This window comes from Sipha flava, unplaced genomic scaffold, assembly GCF_003268045.1.
Source record: "Sipha flava isolate LNK unplaced genomic scaffold, YSA_version1 129_pilon_pilon, whole genome shotgun sequence".
Lineage (NCBI taxonomy): Eukaryota > Metazoa > Arthropoda > Insecta > Hemiptera > Aphididae > Sipha > Sipha flava.
The window spans coordinates 559,353-585,039 of NW_020271755.1; the positions used below are offsets into that span (position 1 = coordinate 559,353).

General features: G+C 32.1%; 1 protein-coding gene across 2 annotated transcripts; it reads right to left on the minus strand.

Moving 5' to 3' along the window:
• Positions 1-3,715: 3,715 nt before the first annotated feature.
• Positions 3,716-20,907, minus strand: LOC112694445 (cytochrome b5-related protein-like). Of its 2 annotated transcripts, XM_025569909.1 has the most exons (6): positions 20,783-20,907; positions 18,469-18,689; positions 12,820-13,211; positions 5,996-6,184; positions 4,991-5,200; positions 3,716-4,375 (listed from the first exon to the last, which is right to left on the minus strand). In XM_025569909.1, exons 2-6 carry the CDS (start codon positions 18,670-18,672, stop codon positions 4,093-4,095), a joined length of 1,278 nt encoding a protein of 425 aa, XP_025425694.1. In that variant the 5' UTR covers positions 18,673-18,689; positions 20,783-20,907; the 3' UTR covers positions 3,716-4,092. The 2 variants fall into 2 exon arrangements, with proteins under 2 accessions (XP_025425694.1, XP_025425695.1); XM_025569910.1 differs by lacking the exon at positions 5,996-6,184.
• Between the last annotated feature and the right edge of the window lie 4,780 nt (positions 20,908-25,687).

Below are 25,687 nucleotides of genomic sequence, written 5' to 3' on the forward strand. Positions count from 1 at the left end.
GTTGTGATATTGATAAGTTACCCTCCTACCCTTCAAATGAAAATGATTGATTTGCAATGTAATGATGCACTGAAAATGAAACATCGCGAAGAGACTAGTTGATTTTTATAAATTTCTACCAGATAACCAAATTAAAAAAAAATTGCAATTGATTATTGATTATATATCTGTATTTGCTACAGCTTATTTGTGCGAACAAACTTTTTCCTAAATGAAAAACATCAAATCAAAATGTAGGTTGGTCATGACGGACAAACATTTGGAGGCAATTTCGAAAATTGGAACTAGTGACGTACTACCTAAATTCGATAAAATATTGACAGAAAAACATAAATTTCATAATTCTCATTAATAAAAAAATTATTTCAAACATTTATTTATATTATAATTTATATTATATTATATTTATGTATATTTTTATTTAAGTATATTGTAAAGTAAACAAATTTATTTACCTATATTTTCATAAAATTTAAAATTATATGTGTTAATAAATTTTCGGCCACTAAGAGCATTTGATTTTTTTTTGTGGCCCTTAAATAAAAAAATTTGAGACCCCTGCTCCACGCTAAGCATTAATTTATTTCTGTTTATACTTATTTAAAAAAAAAAAAAAAAACTAAACATTTAGCATGTTTCTTTTACCAGATACAAATTTGCTTCAAAAAATATTCATTACTACATAAACCTTTTTATTTGTTAAATGTTACAATTTTAGGTATTTTTGATATCTAAAGAAATATGCTATTTTATATTCCTTGAATTAAAACTGCCACTAATAATCAGAATATCTTAATATTTTTTTCTCTTTTTCATTAGTTATCGTTAACAGTATAATATAGTCAGTGCTGTAGCAACCAAATATTATGTTGACATTTCAAAATAGGCCCTAGCCTAAAATCACCTCAACCTACTATCTATCTTGTATGCCAAATGGAGAGTCAAAATCAATACTTCTAAATCATTGGACGTAACATTGACTATTCGTTAAAGTACTCCTGCTCCTGTAACATTAAACAACGATATCATTCCCATAGCCTCAAACGCTGCTTAGGTATTCATCTAGACAAAAGACTTACCTTGGTTCACCATATTAAAAAAAAAAATACCATTACTCAACTAAAGACCCAGAAACTTTTTAATAAACAAAAAATTAAAAATGAATTTGAAAAATAAATTAAACCTGTAAAAAATGCTATTAGTTTCGATTTGGTCTTACGGTATCCAGGTTTGGGGAACAGCTAAACCATCGAAGATTCAGAAAAAAGTGAACAACATCACTATTGTTTTAATCTTATTTGACGTATTTCTCCTATTGCGGTTGTAATAATTATTAATATTCATCTAGAACACACATTTTAAACGTATCTACGTTAATTTTTTTTTAAATAGTTAAACCGACGAATTCCACTGTATACTTGCATTAATCTATCTAAATCGTTTTGTATTTTAAATATTACAACGGGTCTGCGTTTCCGTTGATTGTCGCGTATGGACTTCGAGAAAAATTATGCTTTTAAGAAAGTTAACATATTTTTTTTAACTATAAAATATCGGAGATGTACCGCAAGGCCTAGAAATAGGTTAATGCAGGTCGGTTTTCTGTCGATGCTTACATCCTCCATTTTAACGCGATCATAATGCTTACTTGTCAATCGGTACAGCTGTGGAAAAAAATTCAAACAATTATCTTGTAGGTGTTGATGCTCTTTCGTCCTGTTGATCTATTTCTGATTTATTTGGGTTTTTTGGCAACTCCAATAGGACTTTCGATGCTACTCTATTTGCTAATCGGATCAACTCAGCCACTTTACTTCTCATTTAACTACCGGTGGCGACGAGATGATACCATCAGCACAGGCGCAATAGGGTTTTTAGCACTGGGTTACATTATCTTTTTTATAATTTTCTGGTAGGGCTATATCTGGCCCTCCATTGGTAATGCTGTTGTAGGATTATTTAAAAATGAAATAGATTCACGCCATCATTATATGCGTATTATAATTTAATTAAATTGTTATTATTTCTTTTACGTTATGATGATCATAATTAATTAAAAATATTTTCCTAATTTTTTTTTTTATAATCAATGTTTAAACTACATGAAATTTCATTATTATGTGATTGCGCCGAATAATTGTATCACCATTAAATATTTTATTCGTTTATAAATAGATCTAAGTCGTGCTAGAGGATGAGGGCAGAAAACCACCGCCAGAACACTCGATCCGTACGGTCTTATTCCCGCAACCTAATGCGGTAATAAAAATCGATCGATTGATCGAGGGGGTCGTATCAAACAAACTTTTGAATAATTATGTAGAGACGCTTTGCAGTGCCCGGAGGAAAATTGTGCGCACTCTAGTTAAAAACTTACCATGGCCTTAAATGATAATCCAAGATTATCCAAGTTATATCAATTCCCCCGGTTTCCACTTTAATGCGACTTTAAATACTGACGAACTTAAGGAGTATCGCCTCTCTTCTCTCCTGGGACACGATCACGTGTACCTGCAGTATGTATATCAGTTTTTGCGTCTTTCTCGCTCCCGCCGTGGCCGCTTCCTTATTCATGTCAAGGCGCGCACTCGGTAGGTTTAAAATCTCATCAGAACTCGCGTTGCACGTCTTACGTTCCTACGATTCGCGTTTATCCGAATCCGTACAATGTACGCGCATACGCACAGCCGCAAACACAACGAATACACACACATACGCGCGGCGTGCACGCAAATAGTACGCATATAGATTACGTACGAATATATATGATAGTAAAACTATAGCTTTAAATGCGATTCAAAGTTTTTTTTTCAATTAATCAATTACATCGTACATGGGATTTCTATGCGTCGTATAGAAAAATACAGGAATATTCATGTTTTTCAGGAAAGATAAAGATAAAAATATCTCTGAAAAAAAAATCGAATTACACGATTTTCATCACTCATGTGATTCTATCTGTGTAAATTACTAAGATAATATTAAATAATATTTAAAATTCTTGTGCCTTTAGGTAATTAAGTATTAATTATAAAGATTAAGCATATTAAATATTATGGGTTATGTATGCATCAAATTACCATATATTTTTGAATTCACTTTTGTACTAAAATAAACGACTAATCTTATGCCAATAATTAGTTACAGCTATAGAATAAAAATTAAATCTTAATAATAACCTATTTAACCGCTATTTGTAAATTACAAAATATTGTATTGACCATAACCGATTTTTAATTATTTTTTTAGTGTGGGTACATCAAATAAAGGGTGATACTTTAGAGATACTATTTTTAAACTGTATTTTATGATAGATAAAGTGTGAGTGTGAGTTTAAAATAACGTCAATTTGTTTTCGATTTCTATGATTTTAGGCAGAATACTATAATTATATTATTATAAAATATAATGCACTCTTTTTGAATTGGAACAATTTAGATCTAGTTTTTTAGTTTTCCAACGGAAATATTAAGTTGAAAACACTATTGAAAAGTTAAAATACGCACTGCGGACGAATAGGATTTTTTTTTTGTTAGCAAACTTTAGCCGTTAAGTTTCAAAGTCAGCATACAAATATTAGTCCAATATTTTTTAACTTACTCTTTTAATGTATGTTTGGCCATAATATTCTTAAAATCTTAGCTATATTATATATTATATATTATATTTATAATTATGAATATGAGCTAATTTAATAATATTCACATCACATCAATAAATATATTTTGCACAATTGGTTTTAATACTAAAGTTAAAATGTTAAAATACACTGCTGGACTTGAAGGGACGCAGGGGGACGAAGTATCTTGACTAATTTTCAGAAATTGTAGCGTCCCCTTACTATTTTTACGTTATAATTATAACGCTTAACAAGTTTTGGGAAAACCTTTTTTTTTTTTAAGTAAACAGAATCATCATTCTTTAATTTTACCGAGTCAAGTACTGGTAATACAATATTTAATACTTATTCTCTATGTTACGAACAAAATGTAATTATTAGCGCACGAAATAATGTCATCCATGATGTTCTATGATGTTCTTTTTAATGGCAAATCGCTGTTTTAACTCACAACAATTTTTCAAGTCATTTGTTTATTTTTTTTTTGGATTTTTAGGAGTTATGCGAACTAATTGTTTAAATTGTCCACGTACAATTGTTGTGAACGGTTTTTGTGTCAAGTCCAATCCGAATTCTTCGCAAGTATATTTGAAGGTGTCTTGCAAATTTAGTATTACGCTATGGTCCAAAGACGGAAACAGATGATGTAACGTGTGATCACCGAATGTTACCATGGTGATAAAGAAGTTATCGATAAGTTCGTTCCGTTCTGCACTGGTTTCCATTTGATGAAGTCCCCAGTCAATGCGTTCAGTGCTAAACAAAGTAATGAAATACATTTCAAACCGTATTGCGTTATATCTAAAATTTTTTTCTCGTTGACGAATTAATATAAACAATAATTATATAGTTATATTTCTTAGTTAAGAATCTTGGTGATTAATTGAGGGTCACATACATTTTTCTATACTGTACCAAAAAATAAAAAATTAAAAATTAAAAGGTTGAGACATGCCATAAAAGATTAACAATTATGTTTCATTATCAATAATATAATTTACTTATTTATTATAAATTTAAATTTTAGGTTTATGGTGCTTTATCATATTTTATTTAAATTTAAATAATAAATACAACTTAATTTAAAAAATATACTATTTTTTATAACTATAAATAATTATTTAAGTCCTTTAACCAATTCTTATCTTTCAGTAGTTTATACTCATCAAATAATTTGTTCTATCATTATTATATTGTTAGATATAAAATATAAATCAACAGTACGAAAATAATAATCCTCCGATATTTCTTTTGCGATAGTAATAATCTAATAATATTTTATACTACATTAACAATACTGATCGTTAAATTTGTTAAGATTCTTAAACTATTTTAATTCAATAATATTAAAAAGAAGAATTGTTTGTTTACCTGACATAGTCTCCATCGTGAAAGTTATTCGGAAAATGATGAGAAACACTGAGTCCAAGAAACGTGAACACAAAACTGCTAGTCAGTATCATGGTAAGCCACAATTTACAGACACACATAATAGTTATTGTCGTGGATCCACAAAAAAACAATATTGTTGGTATGACGAATATTAGAAAATTAGTGATATCATTCTTGCGTTTGAAAGTTCTAAAACATATGAGATAATAATATAGTTAATGCAATACATGATCAGTCATGTACATAGGAACTAAAAATAATTATTAAAAATATCAAATTCTTCTTAAAATGTATTTCACGAATACTTTGATAGTATTTACAAAAAAGTTATAATGTAGTGTTCACATATTTGTAAAGCTTCAAATATTTACAAATATATTTCCATCAGATTTAACCTAGATAAATAATCTATTTTTTTATTATGTTTTGACTTAACGTAATGAAATCGTACATATATTTTTGTATAATTAAAATAAAAATTATAGAAGTTTCAATCTAAGTTGATTATATTATACTTTTATTCGGCTAAATATAAATTATTAAATCGAATTGGTATCGTTTTTTTAATATTCAGGTAAACACGTGCCCAGAGTACATTTTTTAACTTGTTCAAAATCTCAACAGAATTCATTACACTTGCTTCAAAAAACTGTAAGAGATAAATCCGTGTTGCGTGACTGATTATCTAGATAGTTAATACTATAGTTGATTACGAACGTGTTAAGTATACGGCAAGTGACATTATGGTTTATTAGAAGTTATACGTAACAACTTAATGAACTAAATATATCGTTTAGATATTGTTTTCAAAATACAAATAAAAACCAGTACAACAATAACGAGTGGATTAGCGTAAGAAAAAAAAAACAAACCATATACGTAAAAACCATTTTTAACATGATCACCGTGATAGATTATTGATTGTAATGTAGTAGTAATGTTCTATAGATTTTCGTTTGTAATGACATAACGAGTGCAACAAACCTGATGAAGAATTGTCCAGGCAAGACAAACGGATAAACAACGGGTGTGAGGTACGGTGCCCAACGTACGGTGAACGGTTTGTCGTCGGTCGGAAACCAGTGGAGGAACGGGTAAAACAACGTCATCTCCAAGTCTTGCACGGTGTTCGTGAACACGTGATGACTGAGTACGTGAGATATTCTCCATTCCCTGTGGTGCATTATGATTTTAATACAAAGTATTTGTATAGATATATTTTTTTTTCTGTTGATATCAGACAAACAATGCTTTTCCAGTAGGTACATATGTAAATTGTTATCATGGACTAATAATATCTAAAAAAAAACAACTCGGACAGCACTATTCAGGGTAGTCATTTCAATTTTTAAAAGGATGGGGCAACTAATTAAATTTGCTGATTTCATAATATTTAAAAAATTAAGGTTATGTACATATTTAAATATTTAATATTTATGGACCATAGACCATCAATAAAATATTTTTTCGGAACAAAACATGTAAAGATTAGTAATAAATAAATAAAGAACACGAAACGTTTTAATTTGCCCAATTAAATAATAACATTAAAGATAGAAATTAATTAATTTAATTATCCTATAGGTAGGCTATAAGTTACCTATCAATGGATTTAATGGAATAATAATATAAATCTAATTAAATATATACTTATAATTTTATTATTTGTATATTTGATAATTTACAGAACTTATTTAAAAAAACATAAAAATTGTATTTTAAATATAATGTACCGTAGTTTGGGGTGAATTGGAACGATTTTAACGGTTTTTTATCGGAGCATTCGGGTTGGGTCCCGAGTATTAGGGGCTAATCGCAGGTAGTGTACTAGTTGGTTCCCGGATTTTTATAGGTACTACATTAGTTGGGTCCCGAATTATTTTAGGTACTGCAATAGTTGGGTACCGGATTTTTATAGGTACTATACTAGTTGGGTCCTGGATTAATTTAGGTTTTACATTAGTTCTTGAATATTTTTTGGTAAGTACTACATTATAATAACATTTTCCTTCCCATTTTAAGATTTAGGACTGTCTATGATCTTTTTAGACCACAGGTGTGATTAAAAATATTTTTTATAGTTTTTTTTTTTTGTTTTTTAGTTTCTTTTTCATTAAAATATATATTATTACAATTGCATTGGTAAAAATATTAAAAATATTAAAAATCAAGTTTAAAAATACATATTATATAATATAATTATACCATATAGGTAAATTAAAAAAATATTAAACATTTTAAAATCATTATATAATATAGTTAAAAATTAATGGTAAAGAAATTAAAAAATAAAAAAAAAAACTATAAAAATATTTTTAACCATACCTACAGGTACCACATGTGATCTAAATATATCATAGACAGTCCTAAGTCTGTTAAAATGGGAAGGAAAATGTTAATATAATGTAGTACTTACAAAAAAATATTCAGGAATTAGTGTATACCTAAAATAATTCAGGACCCAACTAGTGTAGTAACTATAAAAATCCGGGACTCAACTAGTGTAATAATTTTAAATTTGGAACTCAATTCGGATGCACCTTTTTTTTTTATAGATTATGAGCTCAGACGCGTACTGGGTCAATTTTCCCTACCGGGGAACTGAATTTAATTAGGGCCCAATTAATATAAATACCAATAGAAATGAATCTCATGTATACCTATCTATAACAATAGCTAGGTTAAATCTGATGCAACTCATTTAACTGATACAAGTATATGGTATACATTTTAGTTATATTTTATAATTTTATCGCAAAGTAACTTAAAAACGGTTTTAAATCCATGGATACTCACTTTATTATTGCTAGTTGTAGTTTTTTGTTATCTAATAGGTAGTAAAATATAGGTACAAAATTATTATTTATCCGTGAATTTAAAACCTTTTTAACGTCACTTTATACATAGCAATCATGGTCATATATGGTGATTAGATATCCAGATATTTAATGTAATAATTATTTATGGAAAAATAGAGTAGGTACCTATTACCTATATGGTAGGTATATATAGTAAGTACCTATTATTTACATTAATTATTTATCAAGCTTTATTGTTTTTGAAACTTAACATACTACAATTTCATAGTGTTAAATCTTACTGTATTTAAATCTTAACATGCAACATTTTTGACAAACAAAATTTAACTAATAATAAACTTTAAAAATTAAAAACAAAATAAAATTAATTTAATGACTAATGGGTCTTATTAATTTTGTTCTACCTAAAAAATTTGAAATATACATAAAAATTAAACATATTTAAAAGAAAAACAATTTTTTTTTAAAATACTGAAATTATTTCACATACCTATCTATTTCACAATCTTATACATCATGAAATTTTCAAACACTAATTATATTATGTTTTAAATAAAAATCAATTAAAATCCTGTGTATTAAATGTTGACGACCATTGAAATGTAAATTTTTGCATATGAAAAAACACTTATAATAAACTTAATAAATTTAATAAAAATCATAATACTCAAAATAAGTTAGTTATATCAATAACGATGATACAAGATCAATTTGTTTTCGTGGAGGTGTGTTATTATGGTAACGGTGCATAATTGTTATTTCGACCACGGTTGAAGCGTTGGAATGTCACATTTATCTGTCCACCGGGCGGTAAGATGGGAATCCCATAATGGCGGGCGGTAAAGTGGAAATCCTAAGGTGTGAGGGGAGAAAAAGTGGAAATCCCTATAACACTGTGTAGTAAAGTAGAAATTTCCAAGAGCGCTGGCCCAGCACAATCAGAAACTTAAATTTATACCCCGGTCCGTACAAAACATAAACTTTCGGTTAAATATCATACACATATCACAACCTCTTTGCACGACGCATAAACATTTAAACATATGTATTTCGTTTTCAATGTTCCCACACAAGTTCGTTGGACGTCACGGATAAATTTGTTTTGCGTGATTTGTATAATAATTCGAATTAAAAAATGAGATCGTTCGCGCAAGTTTCACGTCGCCGTTCAAATTATCCCATTTCGTGTTAACCGGAGCATCCGATAACGGTGTCGGCGTGTGATGTTCGAGAATTTTCGTTTGGCGCGTTATCGCGATACGATTATCACCGGTCCGTGGACGCCATTACCCTGGGACTTTTTTCCGCCGAAACTTTTTCTGCGAACGTTCGATTCGTCGATTTTCCCGTTGCGGCATAGCACGGTGGAGTCGCTATCTCCGGGGACAATTTCGTGTGTGTGATGACTGTTCGAACCGTAACTGACCCGTGTCCGTGAAATTTTCTTTCGGTTATCGTCGTGCGCGGAAAAGCCAGTTATTGTAAATCGAGACCGACGCCGCTGATCAACCGATTCTTCTGCCGGTTGTGGCGTTCGTCGCACGTGTGAACACGGTCGCGTGGGCATAACCATTCGAACGCCAGACCGTCCAAGGTATGTTCCGTTATATTTGTTAAAAATATTATATTTATTTTTATACGATTTGTCTTGTTATATTTTTACAACGCGTTTGGAGCATATATGATTTTATTGTTATTTTTAGATTTATCATATTTATTATTATTGTGGCGCTTTTGGCCCGTTTATACCGCAATTTGTTATAATTTCATTAATTATCTTCTATTAAGTATTCTTTTTTATTGCAAACGATGTGAGTACAATCGAATCAATCAATCAGTCACACAATCGAACCAGTGATGGTTTGACTGCGAAACGCGCAAACAAGCATAAATACGAAAGATGACAATAGTACATCAGTACATTAGTTGTAGTGAGCCATTAACTTCACCATATTTAGTTAAAACGGCAAATGCTGTTTCACTAAATCTATTGCCTGAAAAATCAAAAGAATGATGTATAATGGTTTATGAAAAACTTTTAAAATTGAGAAAAATAAATAAAACCAAATCGTCGGAAAATGTGTTTATTACAAATTTTAACAAATTATCTACAGAAATTAAACCGTCAACTTTATGGTCTATTTATTCAATGCTTAAAAAATATGAAACATAATATTAACGTTGGTACTTATTTAAAATAACAAGTTCTTTTAAAGAGCGGATTAAAAGTAAAAATTCCAAAGTTTTGACTTCAACCGATATAAAAAATTCTTTGTCGAAGCTCCTGATATTCAATATTTAGTAAAAAGGTAGGTGAGATAAAATTGTTTTGTATATATTGGCTATTCGTTCTCCGTTCATTTATTAAGATATATGTAATATTCATTAGTGAAATATAAATTATACATTAAACTTCTCTTCTTAAAAACCAATTGTTCACGATCAGTGACCGTGCTAGAGTTTGCGAGGCCCTGGGCAAAATTAATGTTGGGTCTTATAATTTATATTAATAAAATATTTTAAGTTCAGTTAAATCAGAACTGCGGGGTCTTAATTATAATTTAAGGCGTGGTGCCCTGGGCAACTGCCCCTATTGCCCACTCCCTCGCGCCATCCCTGTTCATAATAAAATTACTGAATTTAACTGAAACTACAGGTACCTATTTGGTAAGGGGCCTAGGTCTTATAATTTTTGAGAGGGCCTACCGGAATTTTCCTGGTATCCCGGTGAGCCGATACGCGCCTGTATGAGCTAAATTTTTATGGTATCGATATTACGGAAACTGTTTTATAATGATCACAGATATAGAAATATATAATATACCAAAAATAAAGTTTATAAGGTTCGCGTAATAATGATTATCATAAACTGGGGAGGAGCCAGTGTTTCCTAACTTTAAATAAACCGTATTTTAATAAACATGTATTTAAAAGGTTTATCTGATTTATTATGTATTATCTGATTTCTGAGTACAAAAAAGTAAATAAAAATTTACTATTTACCGATTTTAATATTTGATCATCCGACAAAGAATTGCCGATTTTTTAAAAATTTTTAGAGTGGGGCATTTGCCATAGTCTGTCCCCCTAAATGACGCCCCTGATACTATTAAATCATTCGATAGTTGTTTTTCGGGAGTTCATGCCGCCCATCGTTAAAAAATATCATATCATACCAAAACATCCAATCAAACAATGCGATAATTAAGAGATTTAGTATAGTTTATACTGTATATTATTATAATATTAGTCAACTAATACAATTATGAAAATTTGCTTAGATTGATCCCTCGCATATTTTGTGAGATATTAGATTTATTTGTCAGAATGCGAATCGATGCAATCGTAGTAATGCATTGTTGGACTTAGAGTTGTCCGAGGGAAAAATAAACATTTTTTTTTCACAAAATTGTCCATGTGCCTGCAAGTGCGTGAGTGGTCCCTTCTTACCGCTACCACTCATATCAAATACAATTACCATTTCGTCGTGCCATCGCGTTCCAAAAAATATCAGACGATGCTCCTATAATGTCTTATTATATGTATAGTGTCTAGTAATAATTTATTATTATTACATGTACTCATAATTAGGGAAAGGATTTATATGTAAATACATATTTTTATTAAAAAGAGATATTTAAGATTCGATAAGAAATGTTCATGATTTAAATCATTTCTATTAATATAATGCTACTTTTATTTTACATATTTTTACATATTTTGATATAATTACATATTTTTACATATTTCATAATTTCATCATTCATACGTCTTCTTCGTACAAAAGTATAAGAAATTATTTCAAATTTGGATCCAGTAACTTCTATCGCTATTAGAAAAGCTCAAAATATTATGCAAAATGAAACATAAAAACTAATTTAATTTTCATCTCGGTGAATTTTAGTTTTATTGCACATACTTTTACAAAATTAGAAATAAAAATATGTCCTTAAATGAAAATATGTAAATTGTCGAATCAAGGATAACAAAATGAAAACTTGTAAACGGACCAATAGGAAATGTTGTAAAAAAGAAAACTCATGTTGTTACAGAAAAAAATTCCAAGTTATATTGATTTTCAATCAATCAATGACATAATGAGTGGCAAATAACCTTCTAAAAATTTGGAATTATCACCTTCTGATATTATGCGCTTCAAATATGCTTTAATCAACCCATGTAGGTTGATGTGGAACGATCATTTAGCCGTTTTAAAAATATTTTCAGATCCAATAAGCGACATTTAATATTTGATAATTTAAAAGATATTGTAATAATTCAATGCAACAAATCATTTTGACAATTTAATTATTATAATTTTTTTTTTTTTTAATTCAATTTTTTCCTACATATTTGGATGTTTTTAGCACATATTTTATAAATTATACTTACATAGATATGTAAATATTTCTGTATTTTTATTACATATAAATCCGTTCCCTACTCATAATTAATAGTAAGAACATTAATTTGATTTTGTCATAATATGTTAGTAACAACACGAGTCAACCCTATTTTTTAAAATTTGTTTTGGATGTTTTTAAAACAAAATATTAAACTTATTAGTTAAGCTCTTTTAATCTAATAAGATTGTTATCATTATATAATTTTAGATAATATGTATGATGTTTATAATAGATTTTTTTAAGATTTTTGAAAGAAATTAACCGGTATTGACCAGTTCCAGAACCAGAACCATAAGTATATATGGCACGTGTTTTCGACACTGTCGGTGGTCCATCGTCTATCGCTTTTTTTCGCGCGTTAACTCTGATAGTTCCGATGCTGACGTCGGATTCGAGATCTAACCCTCGCCCTGTTCCCATGTAAGGTACCATCGGATATCTCTATCCCCTGGTCTGCTGACGTGATACTCGAACACGCTCCGTTACAGCGCAACACCGAAAACGTACGCGTTGAACAAAGCTCGGCCACATCGGCAGAAGAACAACGTGTGCGCAAGCAAGCAGGTGCATCAGTGGTACGTACCGCACGGACAGGAAGCTCAGTTCCATGTAGTACATCCTCCAGTTGTCGGCCAGGTGCGTGAAATTGTGACTGGCCACGGTGCCCAGCGCTAGCGTGACGCCGGCCGCCAGGGCCGACGTATAGTGCTGTGTGCGTGCGACCGCCACGCACAGGACTAGCGCGACCAGGAAGCACGTGTCGACGACCAGAGCGGATTTCGCTCTGCCGTTGCCGGTGGACCGCAACTCCGTGGCGACCCGGGACCTCAGGACGTTATAGAACCCGTCCGGTTCGAACGTGAACGGCGACGTCCGCGGCGACGTGGCCCGGCGCACGTAGTAGTTGCGCAGTGGTCGCGCGGCCGCCTCGGCATTCACGTGGTACGTTTCGAACAGTTCCGTGACGTCGGTGCCCTGCGAAACGTAAACCGCTTAACATTAATATCAAAAAATGTCTCGGACAAAAGCTATTGTCGCAGAACCGCTAAAGGCGCGTGTGTAATCTCGACGACTGGCGGACGACTTACCAATACGTCCGTCCGGTTAGGTTGTGTCGGTGCCTGGTGCGTATCCATGGGGGGGGGGGTTAGGGCTCAGACCCCCCCCAATGAACTTGAGATAGTAAATGAACTTATATAGTACAATTTATGTATACTCTTTGCCCGAATGGGTGTTAATAAATAATAATAATTTGTAACGGCTAAATATTAACAGGACAATTGAAGTTAATCCAGAAGAAGTGTTGGATGAATTGGTAAAAAGAAAAAGAAAAATTGATATAGTATTGTAATTAGGTGATAACTAATTTAACCCTGGAAATTCGAATATAATACATATTATATATTTTATTAATAATATTTAATATTTTGCAATTGTTTAAACAAAATAAATTGATTAATTTCATTGTTTCAACATTTGCCATATTTATACAAATAGTAAATTTAAATTTGTTGAACCCCCCCTCATAAAAAATTCCTGAATACGCCACTGGTCAGCGCAAAAGTTTTCAATGCACTGATTTCGTGTATCGATGTGTTTTCTGTTAACCGATATATCCGGTTGCTGTACCGCATCGATCTATCGAGTTATCTAAAAATGACTAAGAAAGCCTGATACGAATCGGTGCCCAGAGACACGATGTTTTCGCCTTTAAAAAACCGTCTGAGTTGGTCGGTTGACAATCATGTTTGTTTAACGCGGAGCATAAACTGTACTAAAAAATTTTAAATTTCTAAAAAAAAATACACGACGCATGAGTGTCCGTTAGGAGAGCAACATCGGGCGGACGAAAAAGCTTTGGCAACGTTGTTCTTACGAATCGGTCGAAACCATGGTTATAGAGTTTTTTTTTTTTTTTTAAAAAGAATATATTTACAATCTATTTTTACAATAATCAGTAAGTGTGATAACAAATTTTTTTTTTAACGTTACAAATATTGGAATAGGAAGACCCTCAGTAGTGCCACCTGACAAGATATTACTTTAAGTTAATTATTTGGTATTTTAATTGTTTTTTTTTTTTTTATTTTTTATTTTATTTTTTTTTTATTTATGCTTTGAGCATGTCTCGGGGCCACAGCCTTTTTAGTCTTCTGGGAGCGTGAGTAGCAGAGACTAGTTTTCGGATTAAAGGATTATAATGAATGTTTAGTTTAGAATGGAATTTGTTATAATGAGATTTGGCCAAATCGTTAAGAGTAGGTAGTTTTAAATCCTTGTGGAGATTTTTATTTGTTATGTACCAGGGGGAGGAGGTTATTAGACGTAAGCATATTGATTGAAAAGCTTGTAAGGTTCTGGTGTTGGAAGGTTTTGACGACCCCCATAGCTGAATACCATAGAGCCAGACCGGACGGATTATCGCTTTATAAATTGTCAATTTGTTGGTTAGGGATAATTTAGATTTTAAAAGGGGTCTAAGGAGGTGCAGTCTGGAGTTAACTTGTTTACGCTTTGATTTTAGGTGTGGGCTCCACGTAAGACGCTTATCAAATGTGAGCCCTAAGTATTTAACTTAATTTGCTGTTGGAAGGATTTTGTTGTTGAGCGTAACTGGATGGCAGTCAGACTTACGTAAAGTAAATGTTACGTGAATTGATTTGGTTTCGTTAATTTTTATTTTCCAACGATTTGCCCATAAGTTGATCATGTTAAGGTGGTTTTGAATCCTTAAGCTAGCAATTTCTAGATCACGATGTGCCGCCGATATTAGGGTATCGTCAGCGTATGTGCCAATGAATGTGTAAGGAGTCTTTGGGATATCATGGGTGTACACAGAGTATAGGAAAGGGGCGATGTCGCTTCCTTGTGGGACACCTGCTTTTATAGGGTGACATATTGAGTAGCTGTTTTTGAGACGAACGGTGAAGAAGCGGTCTGATAGATAGGATTTTAAGAGTAGAAAATAGGGGGCTGGAAGGAACTTTTTAATTTAAAGAGAAGTCCGTCGTGCCAGACCCGGTCAAAGGCCTGGGAGACGTCGAGAAAAACGGTGGGACAGAATTCTTTTTTTTCCAGAGCGTTGGATATATGATCGACAGTGCGGTGAAGTTGGTGAGTGGTGGAGTGGTGGGCTCTGAAGCCGAATTGTGTGTGCGGAATGATATTAGCATTGGTGGCAATGGAGAGGAGCCTTTTTAATAAAATTTTTTCAAAAATTTTTGATAAGGTGGGAAGAAGGCTTATTGGTCTGTATGATTCTGGATTTTCGGGTGGTTTGTTTGGTTTGAGTATAAGAATTATGATAGAGTGTTTCCAAGTCTTAGGAAAGTATGATAGTCTAAACAGTGCATTAAATAAATGGGATAAATAAATTATGACTTTGCGTGGTAGATTTTTTACTATAAAGTTGGTGGTTAGACCGTGACCTGGGGATTTTTTGGTAGGAATATTTTTTATTATATTGTTTATTTCTTCGGGGGATGTGGCTTTAGCGGGCAGTGACATTGGGAGAGGAGATTCGAGGTAGTTTTCAACTATTTTCAGTTGAGTTGGACTGGGTTGAATATCATGAGGGCAGAAGGAGTTCTTTAGGTGCTGAGCTAGGATATTAGATTTATCGGTGTCGGTAATGGCCCGTGAATTGTCTTCTTTTTTAAGAGGAGGGGTGGGTTGGTTTATTCGTAGAATATTTTTTGTTGCTTTCCACAGGGACATATTTTTAGTGGTTAAAGATTCAACGTAAGTGTTGTATGATTGATTTTTGTAATTTTGGATTTCCTTTTTTATTTGGATATTTAGTTTGTTTAGTTTAGTCTTGTCATTGGGATACCTGAAGTTTTGCCAGCGTGCCCTTGTTCTACGTTTCTCGGTAATTAGAGCTTGTATATGAGGAGGAGTTTGGTTTTTTGTGTTTTTGTTTGTTTGGGGTATTATAGCTGCTAGTGCGGCCTTTTGTATCGCGGTTGTGAGGTAGTTAACAGAGTTGTTGATTTCGTCGATTGATTTTAGGGAAACGTTAAGTTTTATATCGTCATTTAAAATGTTTTTGAAGATAGACCAATTTGTTTGGCTGGGGGTGAGAGTTTCCTTTTTGCATGGAGAAACATTTAAACCTAGTTTGAGAATTATTGGGGTGTGATCGGAGGACAAGTCATAAAGGTTGGTAATGTCACAGTGTATATTACTTGGTAGTTTTTTGACAAAGATATCTAAGATATCAGGTAATCTGTTATTGTGAGAGGGCCAATAAGTAGGACCAGGAGGAGCTAAGGAAGAAAAATTATAGTTGTTTATACAGCACTGTAATGCTCTGCCTCTAGTGTTTGGAGAGCGATTTATAGAGTTATAGAGTTACGCGACACAAAATAACAGACGGTAAAACCACACTTTTTACATAGTGTACGGCAGTTAACGGTTGTACACCAGAACCGACGATCGAATGGGCTATCGCTTATACGCACGGAACTGCGTCCAACAAAGAATCCGATCGTAAAATAATTAAATCGTCGTATGGAAAGAAACCTGAGAAAATGAGAGAAAGAGTGGACTGTATGGTTAGGTTTGGAAGTGATGTGGAAGGAAGGTGGGGCAACCAACTAAAGTATTAAATAATAAATATAACAATTGCAAATTATATTAAATGATTGTAAGACAGAAGACAATATATTTTATGAACTTATAGACTAAGTGAGTCGACCACATATGGTCGCCAGAAATAATAATAATTAATAATAATAAAAGAATAACAATAATAAATAACAAATTGATAACGATGTACGACCTGGTAATACCAACGCAAAATTGAAGTTGGGTGACGATATGGTCGATGGCCAACCTGTCGCAACAGTCGGAAGGTTCCTTGCCGCGTATGTAGAGAGCGCCGCTGTCACATGCGAATGAAAAATGTTGATTCGGCACCTGGCGATGACGTCACAAGAACACAAACCGAAATACGGGAATTCCCAACCGTTCGGATGACGAGATTAATGGCGCACACGACGTCGGCAAAACAATAAAAAAAAACACTCACGGAACGATAATAAAAACAAAACAACTGTGCGACAATGGCGATCGGAAACTTCACAATGGCAACGAGAGCCCGATACGCAAGAGGTTTCCTGAATTCTCTCGATGATAAGAACGGAGTGGATGTGACGACGACGGTCAAAACCACGTGGTGCGGAGTGCTATGGATGGCGAAATATATAACAAAAAAAACACTAACGATGGAGTGGCGTACAGTGTACATGACGTCGGCGATTGTCAGTGTTAACGGTGGCGACGCACCGGTACAAAAAAATGGTGGATATGCTATTTTGCCAAGACGGCTACGTAAAACACAGGAACACAAGCACACGACGGTGATGATGAACGTGCAGACGACCGACGACAGACCGGTCCTGGGAGCGGGTAGCAGGCTAGCCATCGGAAAACAGCACAGCTAACTACCCCCTCTCAAGAAATCGATCATGTTATCGACCAAGTTTGCAGGAGGCCAATATGCCGCGATCCTCGCACGACATTTGTCCCCAACACATAGCATAAACTTTTTTTTTTCCATAGTAATAATATTTCTATTACATTTAAAGTATAAATATAAATATAAATTATTTACATAATTTTAAATTGTACATTCTTTTCATAATAAATAAAACCGATCGATTATTAGAAACAATCGGATTAGTTATTTCACCTTGATCGAAAAGTGTTCCTAATAAGCGGCTTCTACTGTACAATTTATATTCATTTTTATACTCGTACAATCGTACCTTATAGTAATTGCTAATATTTATGTATAATTAAAGTTTTATAATAACAGTACCGAAGGACAAGTTATTAAAAATATTTCACAATCCACGTATTATATATATTAATAAACTAAACATTATTATTCAAGTAGAATAGTCATAAATAATTAATAAAATAATATGATTAGATTTTGAAAATAATACAAAAACGTTTCTTATTCTATTTTTGCCTGACTCGAAATAGGTGTTTAACTATACGTCTAGACATTTAATTAAATCACAAGGCATGTAATTAAATGTCTAGGCGAATGGTAATATCGCATAAAAATTAAATTCTTCGATTGTTTGTTTATATTTGGCTATATGCTCACGACTTATCTATACAAATTTCATCACTGCCTACACACCTATCCCTTTGATCCAACAGTTTAATTGCACTACTCGATAATCGAATGTAGTATAAGTTTTTGCTTTTGACTTACTCTTGTCATTTCTAACCACTGCGGTCCGCCAGGGTGCAAGTTTATCCACCGTCGTAAGTCGTACAGCCCGTCGTGAATTCTCCACAGCCCGTCCGCACCATCCTCCTTTCGGTGCGCTTCGATCCAATCGTCCGCCGATTTGATACAGCTGTCCGTACTAGATATATTGGTCCACGCAGGCCAACTGCTAGTCCTCGGTGCCATTACAAAATCGTTCGGTTCTGAAATAACAATTATCAGTCCATTGAGACGTGATGCAATGTTGTGTAGACAGCGTTACTTTACTACTATTTTATTTCTCGCGCAATAGATGTTGAAAAATTTTTAATATCCGTAAATATATACGGGTTTTTTTTGGCATCAAATCGTATCAATCAATCATATAAATTACCAGTAGTGGTATTTACTCATAGAAATTTTATCTTGATGCTTTTATCACCGTTTACTGTAACTCGTATGATTTTAAGAATATTTCAAATTTTTTAAAGCGATTTTTCATAAAATGTTGATAGAACTGTGAAACAAATATTGAGAGTAATATCAAAACTATTCTATTGTATGAACGTTTGAATATTTATTGTGACAAAACTTGATATAAGTCACGACAATTCGCAATATTTTAGTGGATAAAAATGTATAAATTTTTCATTTTTAATACTTATGACTTGAAAATTGGACATGCAATTTTTCAAGGAATTTTGTTTGTTGCCAATAAAAAATTTTTTTTCCGAAAACTCACAAAAATGTTTTGTAAGTGTATGGAAATAAAATGTTGACGAAATTGAGTATTTCAACGAATTTCGATTTTACGATATTAATTATTTATTTGTTATAACATTAACTAGTACAAAATATATAGAATTCATTTTTTACTATTTTGGGTATATAATATATATTGAAAATTTAATACTAAGTTCCATTTCCTCTAAAGGTGAATTTTGTGATTTTTTTATCAACGTTTTAAATTATTTAAACACAGATTATTATAAGATCCATTAATTTAAATCATTATAGTACAATGAAATATTCTATTATTCTAGTCACTTTCGTTCCTTGCGGAAGTGTTCTCAAAGTCAGGGTAAATATTAAATGCCAAAAGAAATCACTTAAAGGGAAAACATTTAGATATTTTAATATTTTTAAATTACATTTAAAACAATTTTAATAATTTATTTATTTTAATTTTTTTATTTATTTAAACTTCGAAGTTTGAATTTAAATTTATTTTATGTAAATAATATGCCTACTTATTTGTATTTTGATTTTGTTAAAATAGAAATTATTCTATTCCTATAAAAAGTACTTACTAAACGAATTTACGATATTTTTTTGGAAAATTGAATAGCACTTTATACGAATAGAACTAAATAAATTGACTATTAAACAAATAGATTTGTATTGTTGATATAAATATACTTTAACTTTTGGTCATAGCTTTATAGTCATAAGCTTCATAGCATAAGTCGACCAGTTTATTTATTAGTTATTTAGACGTTATTCTTTTTTTTGTTAATCGTTAGTCGGTTTTCGATAGTCGTTAGTTGTTAAGGTTTGTACTATTTGTTGATAGTTGGTCGTAGAAATTGTAACAAACTATTAGTTTACTATCTCAATTATTCAATTACGTCCGTCACGATTCCATAAACTAATTTTATTATAAATATTTTAAACTTAATTCTATTAAAACGGATTCGTTTCCTAGGTCATTTTAATTAATAATTGAATAATTGTCTATGCAAATTCGGAAATTTTGTAAGATTTGTATACAATTTGCATTTAAATAACATTAAATTATCAATTAAATATATATACAAGTATACACATTTATCATTATAATTACATGATTACTATAATTGGAGGATATCATAAATCCTTTAAATCTTAAAATTATATTAATATTTATATTTACTTTATTCGACAATCAACTTATTTATTAATACCTGTAGAAAAAATAATATTAAACTAGTGTTAAATTTTTTTTTATTTTTATATCCTTTAGTCATGAAAAATTTTCACCTATACCTGTCTTTTTATACACTTCATAACAAAAATTTCAATTTTTTCAATTATACATTTCGAGCCTACGAAAAGTTTAGAAACTGTTGTATACATTGTTTACATTTATTTTCTCGAACCCTGGTACTAATAACATACTTCTCGTCGAATTGTTTTATTTTTTATTATCGATATTACTATTATTTTTTTGTCACAATTTATGACTACAATTGTATAAATATATTATATTGAAAAAACATAAAATAGAGGTAAAGATTTTTGGATTGTTTGTCAAATAAATATATTTTTATTTACTTACTGAAAATTAAAATTGAAGTCACGATAAAATGGCAGCGTTTGAAAACTAAAACACTTATTAGGTCGACGAGTGTAAACTGTCTATAATATGAGATTTGAAAATGATCGTAGAAAATACAAAATACAACTGACGGATGACTGTGGCAGAATGTACTATGAGTACATTTTACATATAACGTGAGACATATCAAGGTTAATCGTTTTTATTGTTATTTTTGCCGTTTTCTGCAAAACCAAAATAATTACCAATTTAAAAGTGATTACTATGTTTTTGAATAAGTATTCTTAATTATTTATTAACTATTATAGTAAATTACACACACACACACATATATACGTATAATAATATAATACTATATTCTGGTTCACTACGTAGAACTCTGATTAGTCTAAATGTATTAGTGTATAATTATTAACTGTTGAAATTTAAAATGTGCATAACTAAATATTTTCCTGTATAACTTGAAAACTTATCAACCAACACAAACAATATTACGCTTACTATATTTATTCTATATGTTAATTTGTATATAATATTTTTAATTTAATTTAGTTTTGTTTAGATATTAAAAACATGAGTTTTTTTAATAATTAATTCAATTTTAATGTTGTTGTAAAAGTTATAATTTATGTAGAATGCATTTTATAATATATACAGGACGGGATAGACATTATGCGACAAGTTAAATTTTAAGGCAGAACCTTTATGAGTATCCGAATCTTTGCTAGACTGTAACAATATAACCCATAAAATCATTTGCCTTATAACATGGGTAGGTATCTAATGACAGCCGTATGAGGTAGTGCAAGGTAAATGTTGAGTACGCTTTGCAACCATAAAGATCGAATATTTATAATAAATGTGTAATTGATAATTATTTAAGGAGAGAATGAAAAAGAGAGAGAAAGAAAGAAAAAGTTCAGCATATTCTTAATAATTTCCGATATTTTTTGTTTAAGTGTAACTTCATGTAGGTAGTAGGGAAGCAATATGAAAAATGTAATATCAAGTCCGTTATTTCATCTTTTAACTGGCCTAGAAAAATAACTTTTGGGTTATTCATTTCTATATTACTGAAGTAGGTATATAGCCATTTTACGAAATGAAAATTATTATGAACATTTTCAAGTATTGCAAAGGTAAATTTGCAATAATTGGTTTCGTAGTTATGGCTCATTGTAGTAATTCGAGTATTAGGTAATAAATTTAATCACTATTTCCTCATCCTACCTTTATATCCATTAACTCTAAGTGTGTCGAAAAGACTATTTTTAATTATATATTTAAAATAATTTGTATTTATATAGGTTAACAAGCATATTAATCATTTGATATTATTTTATTATTATTTTTAATTTTTGGCGAATGATCAAATAAATAATTTTATATTTTATATTTAAAGCCCCCCCACCCCATACGCGGTCATCTTGAATGGCATTCGACGTGATTAAAGTTAAGTCTTATCATTGACTGATTACTGATAACTATCATATACGGTCAATCAAAACTGACAATCTTTAGTCATTCGGATATATTTTATAAGTCAATACAACTACTAATACTTGGTAAATCTTGTGTTTATATATTGCTTTAATAAAATATGGTGTATTAGCGTAGATGAGTTCACTGCGTGTGTTTATTTAATTTGTTTTTTAGGTATAAATTAAAAAATAAATAATGTTTTGTGGGAAGAATTGATAGTGCATTTTTTAATTAAATGAAGGGTATGCAAATAATATTAAATATATATTTTACGTATACTTAATCTTATCATTTTTCGAGTCGTGTAAATGTACTATATATCTAATATACTCCAGTGTTCGAAATACTTATATTTTACGGTAGATAATGGTATTAAACGTAGTCGTTTAAATAATTAAATAATTTACATAATTTTAATTAAAATAGACGTCTTAAGGATCTACATGGAGTTCACTATAAGAAAAATTGGTTCATTATCGTAATAATTATACAGTTATATGCCTAAGCATTAAAGCATCATTAATTTTTTTTTCAGTAATTTACGCATTTAACAACACGTACTGAGTACAGTATAAAATTCAATGCACTTTAATAATTTAGGTGTATTCAAAACTTTTATTGTGCGTCAAGGAGACAATACTGTGGACGTCTCCGCATAACGGTGAGTGGGGAATTTACAATAATCATAATTATTGTACTTACGAAATAGGACGTGCTGATAAAGTATTTTATTTAATTTTTCTTAAATTGGTTTGTCCTTTTGAATTTCCAAGTGTTTTCTAATGAGACTATGTGCGTGTTAATATAAATAACATAAATATATCTCTGCGTATTTACTTATACGTACATACGAGTATGTGTTCGAAAACATTTGATTGATTGGTTCATGTTGTTTAGGCAGTTATGAGCCGAGCGGAAAATTTGCGTGGCCGTCAACCACTGTATATGTGTATGGTATAAGTGTATAGGGTGTCCATCTTCTTACGATATGGCGTCCGAAGGGAAGATAATTATATAAAAGTAAAAACTATACGAGTTATAATTAGCTAGTACAAAATAGCTAGTAATCATTCGATCTAGAATGATTTTTCACACCGGATATAAAAGGAAACTAGGATATTTTTTCGTCGTCCGCCAAATCTACCGGGAGGTGAAAATTGCTCTAGCATCGACCGGCCACCGGCTATACATTTACCGGGCCGGGGTAAACATTACCCAAGGGTTGTAGACGGATTTACCACGGTCGCGTACCATGGTGGTATGCAATGCGTTAACGGTGTTCTGTTCGTGTGCGACGAGGACCCGGTGGATGGCGGCTGCTGCAAGGGTACGAATAAAGGGCGCGTCCGGAAACGGATTCGCAGTTCGCATTTATCGGGAAAAGCTCCGGGGGTGCGGAAGAAGGTTGGAAAAAAGGAAAAAGGGAAACGCAGTCGTGGAAATACATTTATTTCATACACACACACACACACACACACACACACACACACACACACACACATATACACATATATAAATAATACGTTTTCAGCGGAGGTGACGTGGTTCGACCAATCGCCGGCGAGTTGCGCGCGCGGCCGAGAAAATAAATACGAAAACGAAACGGAATGGAAATGTACCCGGCGTGAGTACGAATTATTGTTGTCGTTGTCGCGGCGGGCGACGGCCCCGGCGGTCGATTCGTAACCGGCGGAATGGCAAAGCGCGCGCGCGCACCCCCTCGAACCCCCATCCGCTCCACGTGAGCCACCCCCGTAGCCCGACAAACATTACTGTGCACGCATTCGTACGGCTACGACGACTCCCTTTTCCGTTTGCGTTTTCACTTGTCTTTTATTTATTCACCACCGCAGCGAGAGAGACAGAGTCACCCGGGGGTCCCCGTTCAACCGAATACATTCGGAATCGGCCGCGGACGCCCACTATGTAGAGATAAACGAATGTAATACGACATCGGTACGCGTCCATAATATACACGTATTTGTGAACATAATGAAACCGGACGACCGTGGACGTTATTTCAGTGACGTGTCCACTGTTAGAAAGAAGAACCTTTGTATAGCGGACGGCCGTGGGAAATTGGCTTCCCATACGTGTAAGATAGTTGTTGGGGAAAATTTCACAGCGTTCGTAAGCGCACGCGTTGGCACCGGTTTTCGACATATGTTTATAATTATTGATTTCGTATCGACGATTCGTGCGCGGGTCGTCTTTTCGACCGTCCACACACGTAAAACGTTCGACGGCATAGTCAAAACGTTCCTAGTTCGATGTTGTAAGGCAATAATATAACAGCATACTTTGTGGTTATCGTTTTGACAACTCGTCTTCAAGCAGTGGCATAGCCAAGGGGCTATAGCCCCCCCACGGGTCGTGTTTATATCTATAGTGTATATATATATACTATTTAATAAAATCAATGGATGCTCGTTTTAATCTAAGGCTTATTGATGTTATGCCACTTGAAGGACTTATTCCGGCCAATTTAAATATGTATGATGATGAAAATATTAAAAAGCTGTTAAAATATATGTCTAAGATCTCCATGTTGATACCTCATCTACAATCAGAGCTGACCTGTTCATATGGAGGCAATAATGGAGTCAAAATACTATTCCAAAACCGAATTCTGCTCTTGATTCACTCTATCATTACACCAATCTTCAACCTAACATTAAAATACTTTTAATTATTCACCACGTTACCAGTTACCTTTTCCACTCCGGAAAGAACGTTTTCTGCACTTAATCGCTTAAAATTTTTTTGAGAAGCACCATATCGGAAAACAGACTGAATGGGTTAGCTATGGCTAATATAAATAAAAAAGAGCAATTCGATGAAAGTGAAATAATAACTGAATTTGCCAGAAATTCACCTAAGAGGATGCAGCTGTTAGAGTGGAGTAAGTGACTGAACACTGAAACCAAAATTAATATTATTATTATAAATTATATATCAATAAATATTTTTAAAACTAAAATGCTTGAATTACATTTAAAAACTTGGTGGTAGATGGTGGTGGTGGGGGGTTAAGTTTGAATTCTCATATCCTCTCTTACCTTACTTATCCAAAAAAGTGATTAGCCCCTCCCATTTAAAAATCTTGGCTACGCCACTGTCTTCAAGTACCTCGAGTAATAAGTTATTGATACAGGTCAGCGGTTGGTATCAACCGAATTGGTTTAAATAGCTTAATGTAATATTCGTTTATATATACAGTAAAAAAATATTGTCAAAACTAATTGTAATGACAAAATTTAAAAAAAAAAAACAGTAGAAAACGCATTTGTTTGACTAAATAACGCACATACGGGTTCGTTGTTTGTATTTCATTCCGCCACTGTGCCTTGTGGTATACACCTAGTCGATCTAGGACAAATGAACGTCAATAAAAAAATATAGATAAATCAGTAAATAAAATAA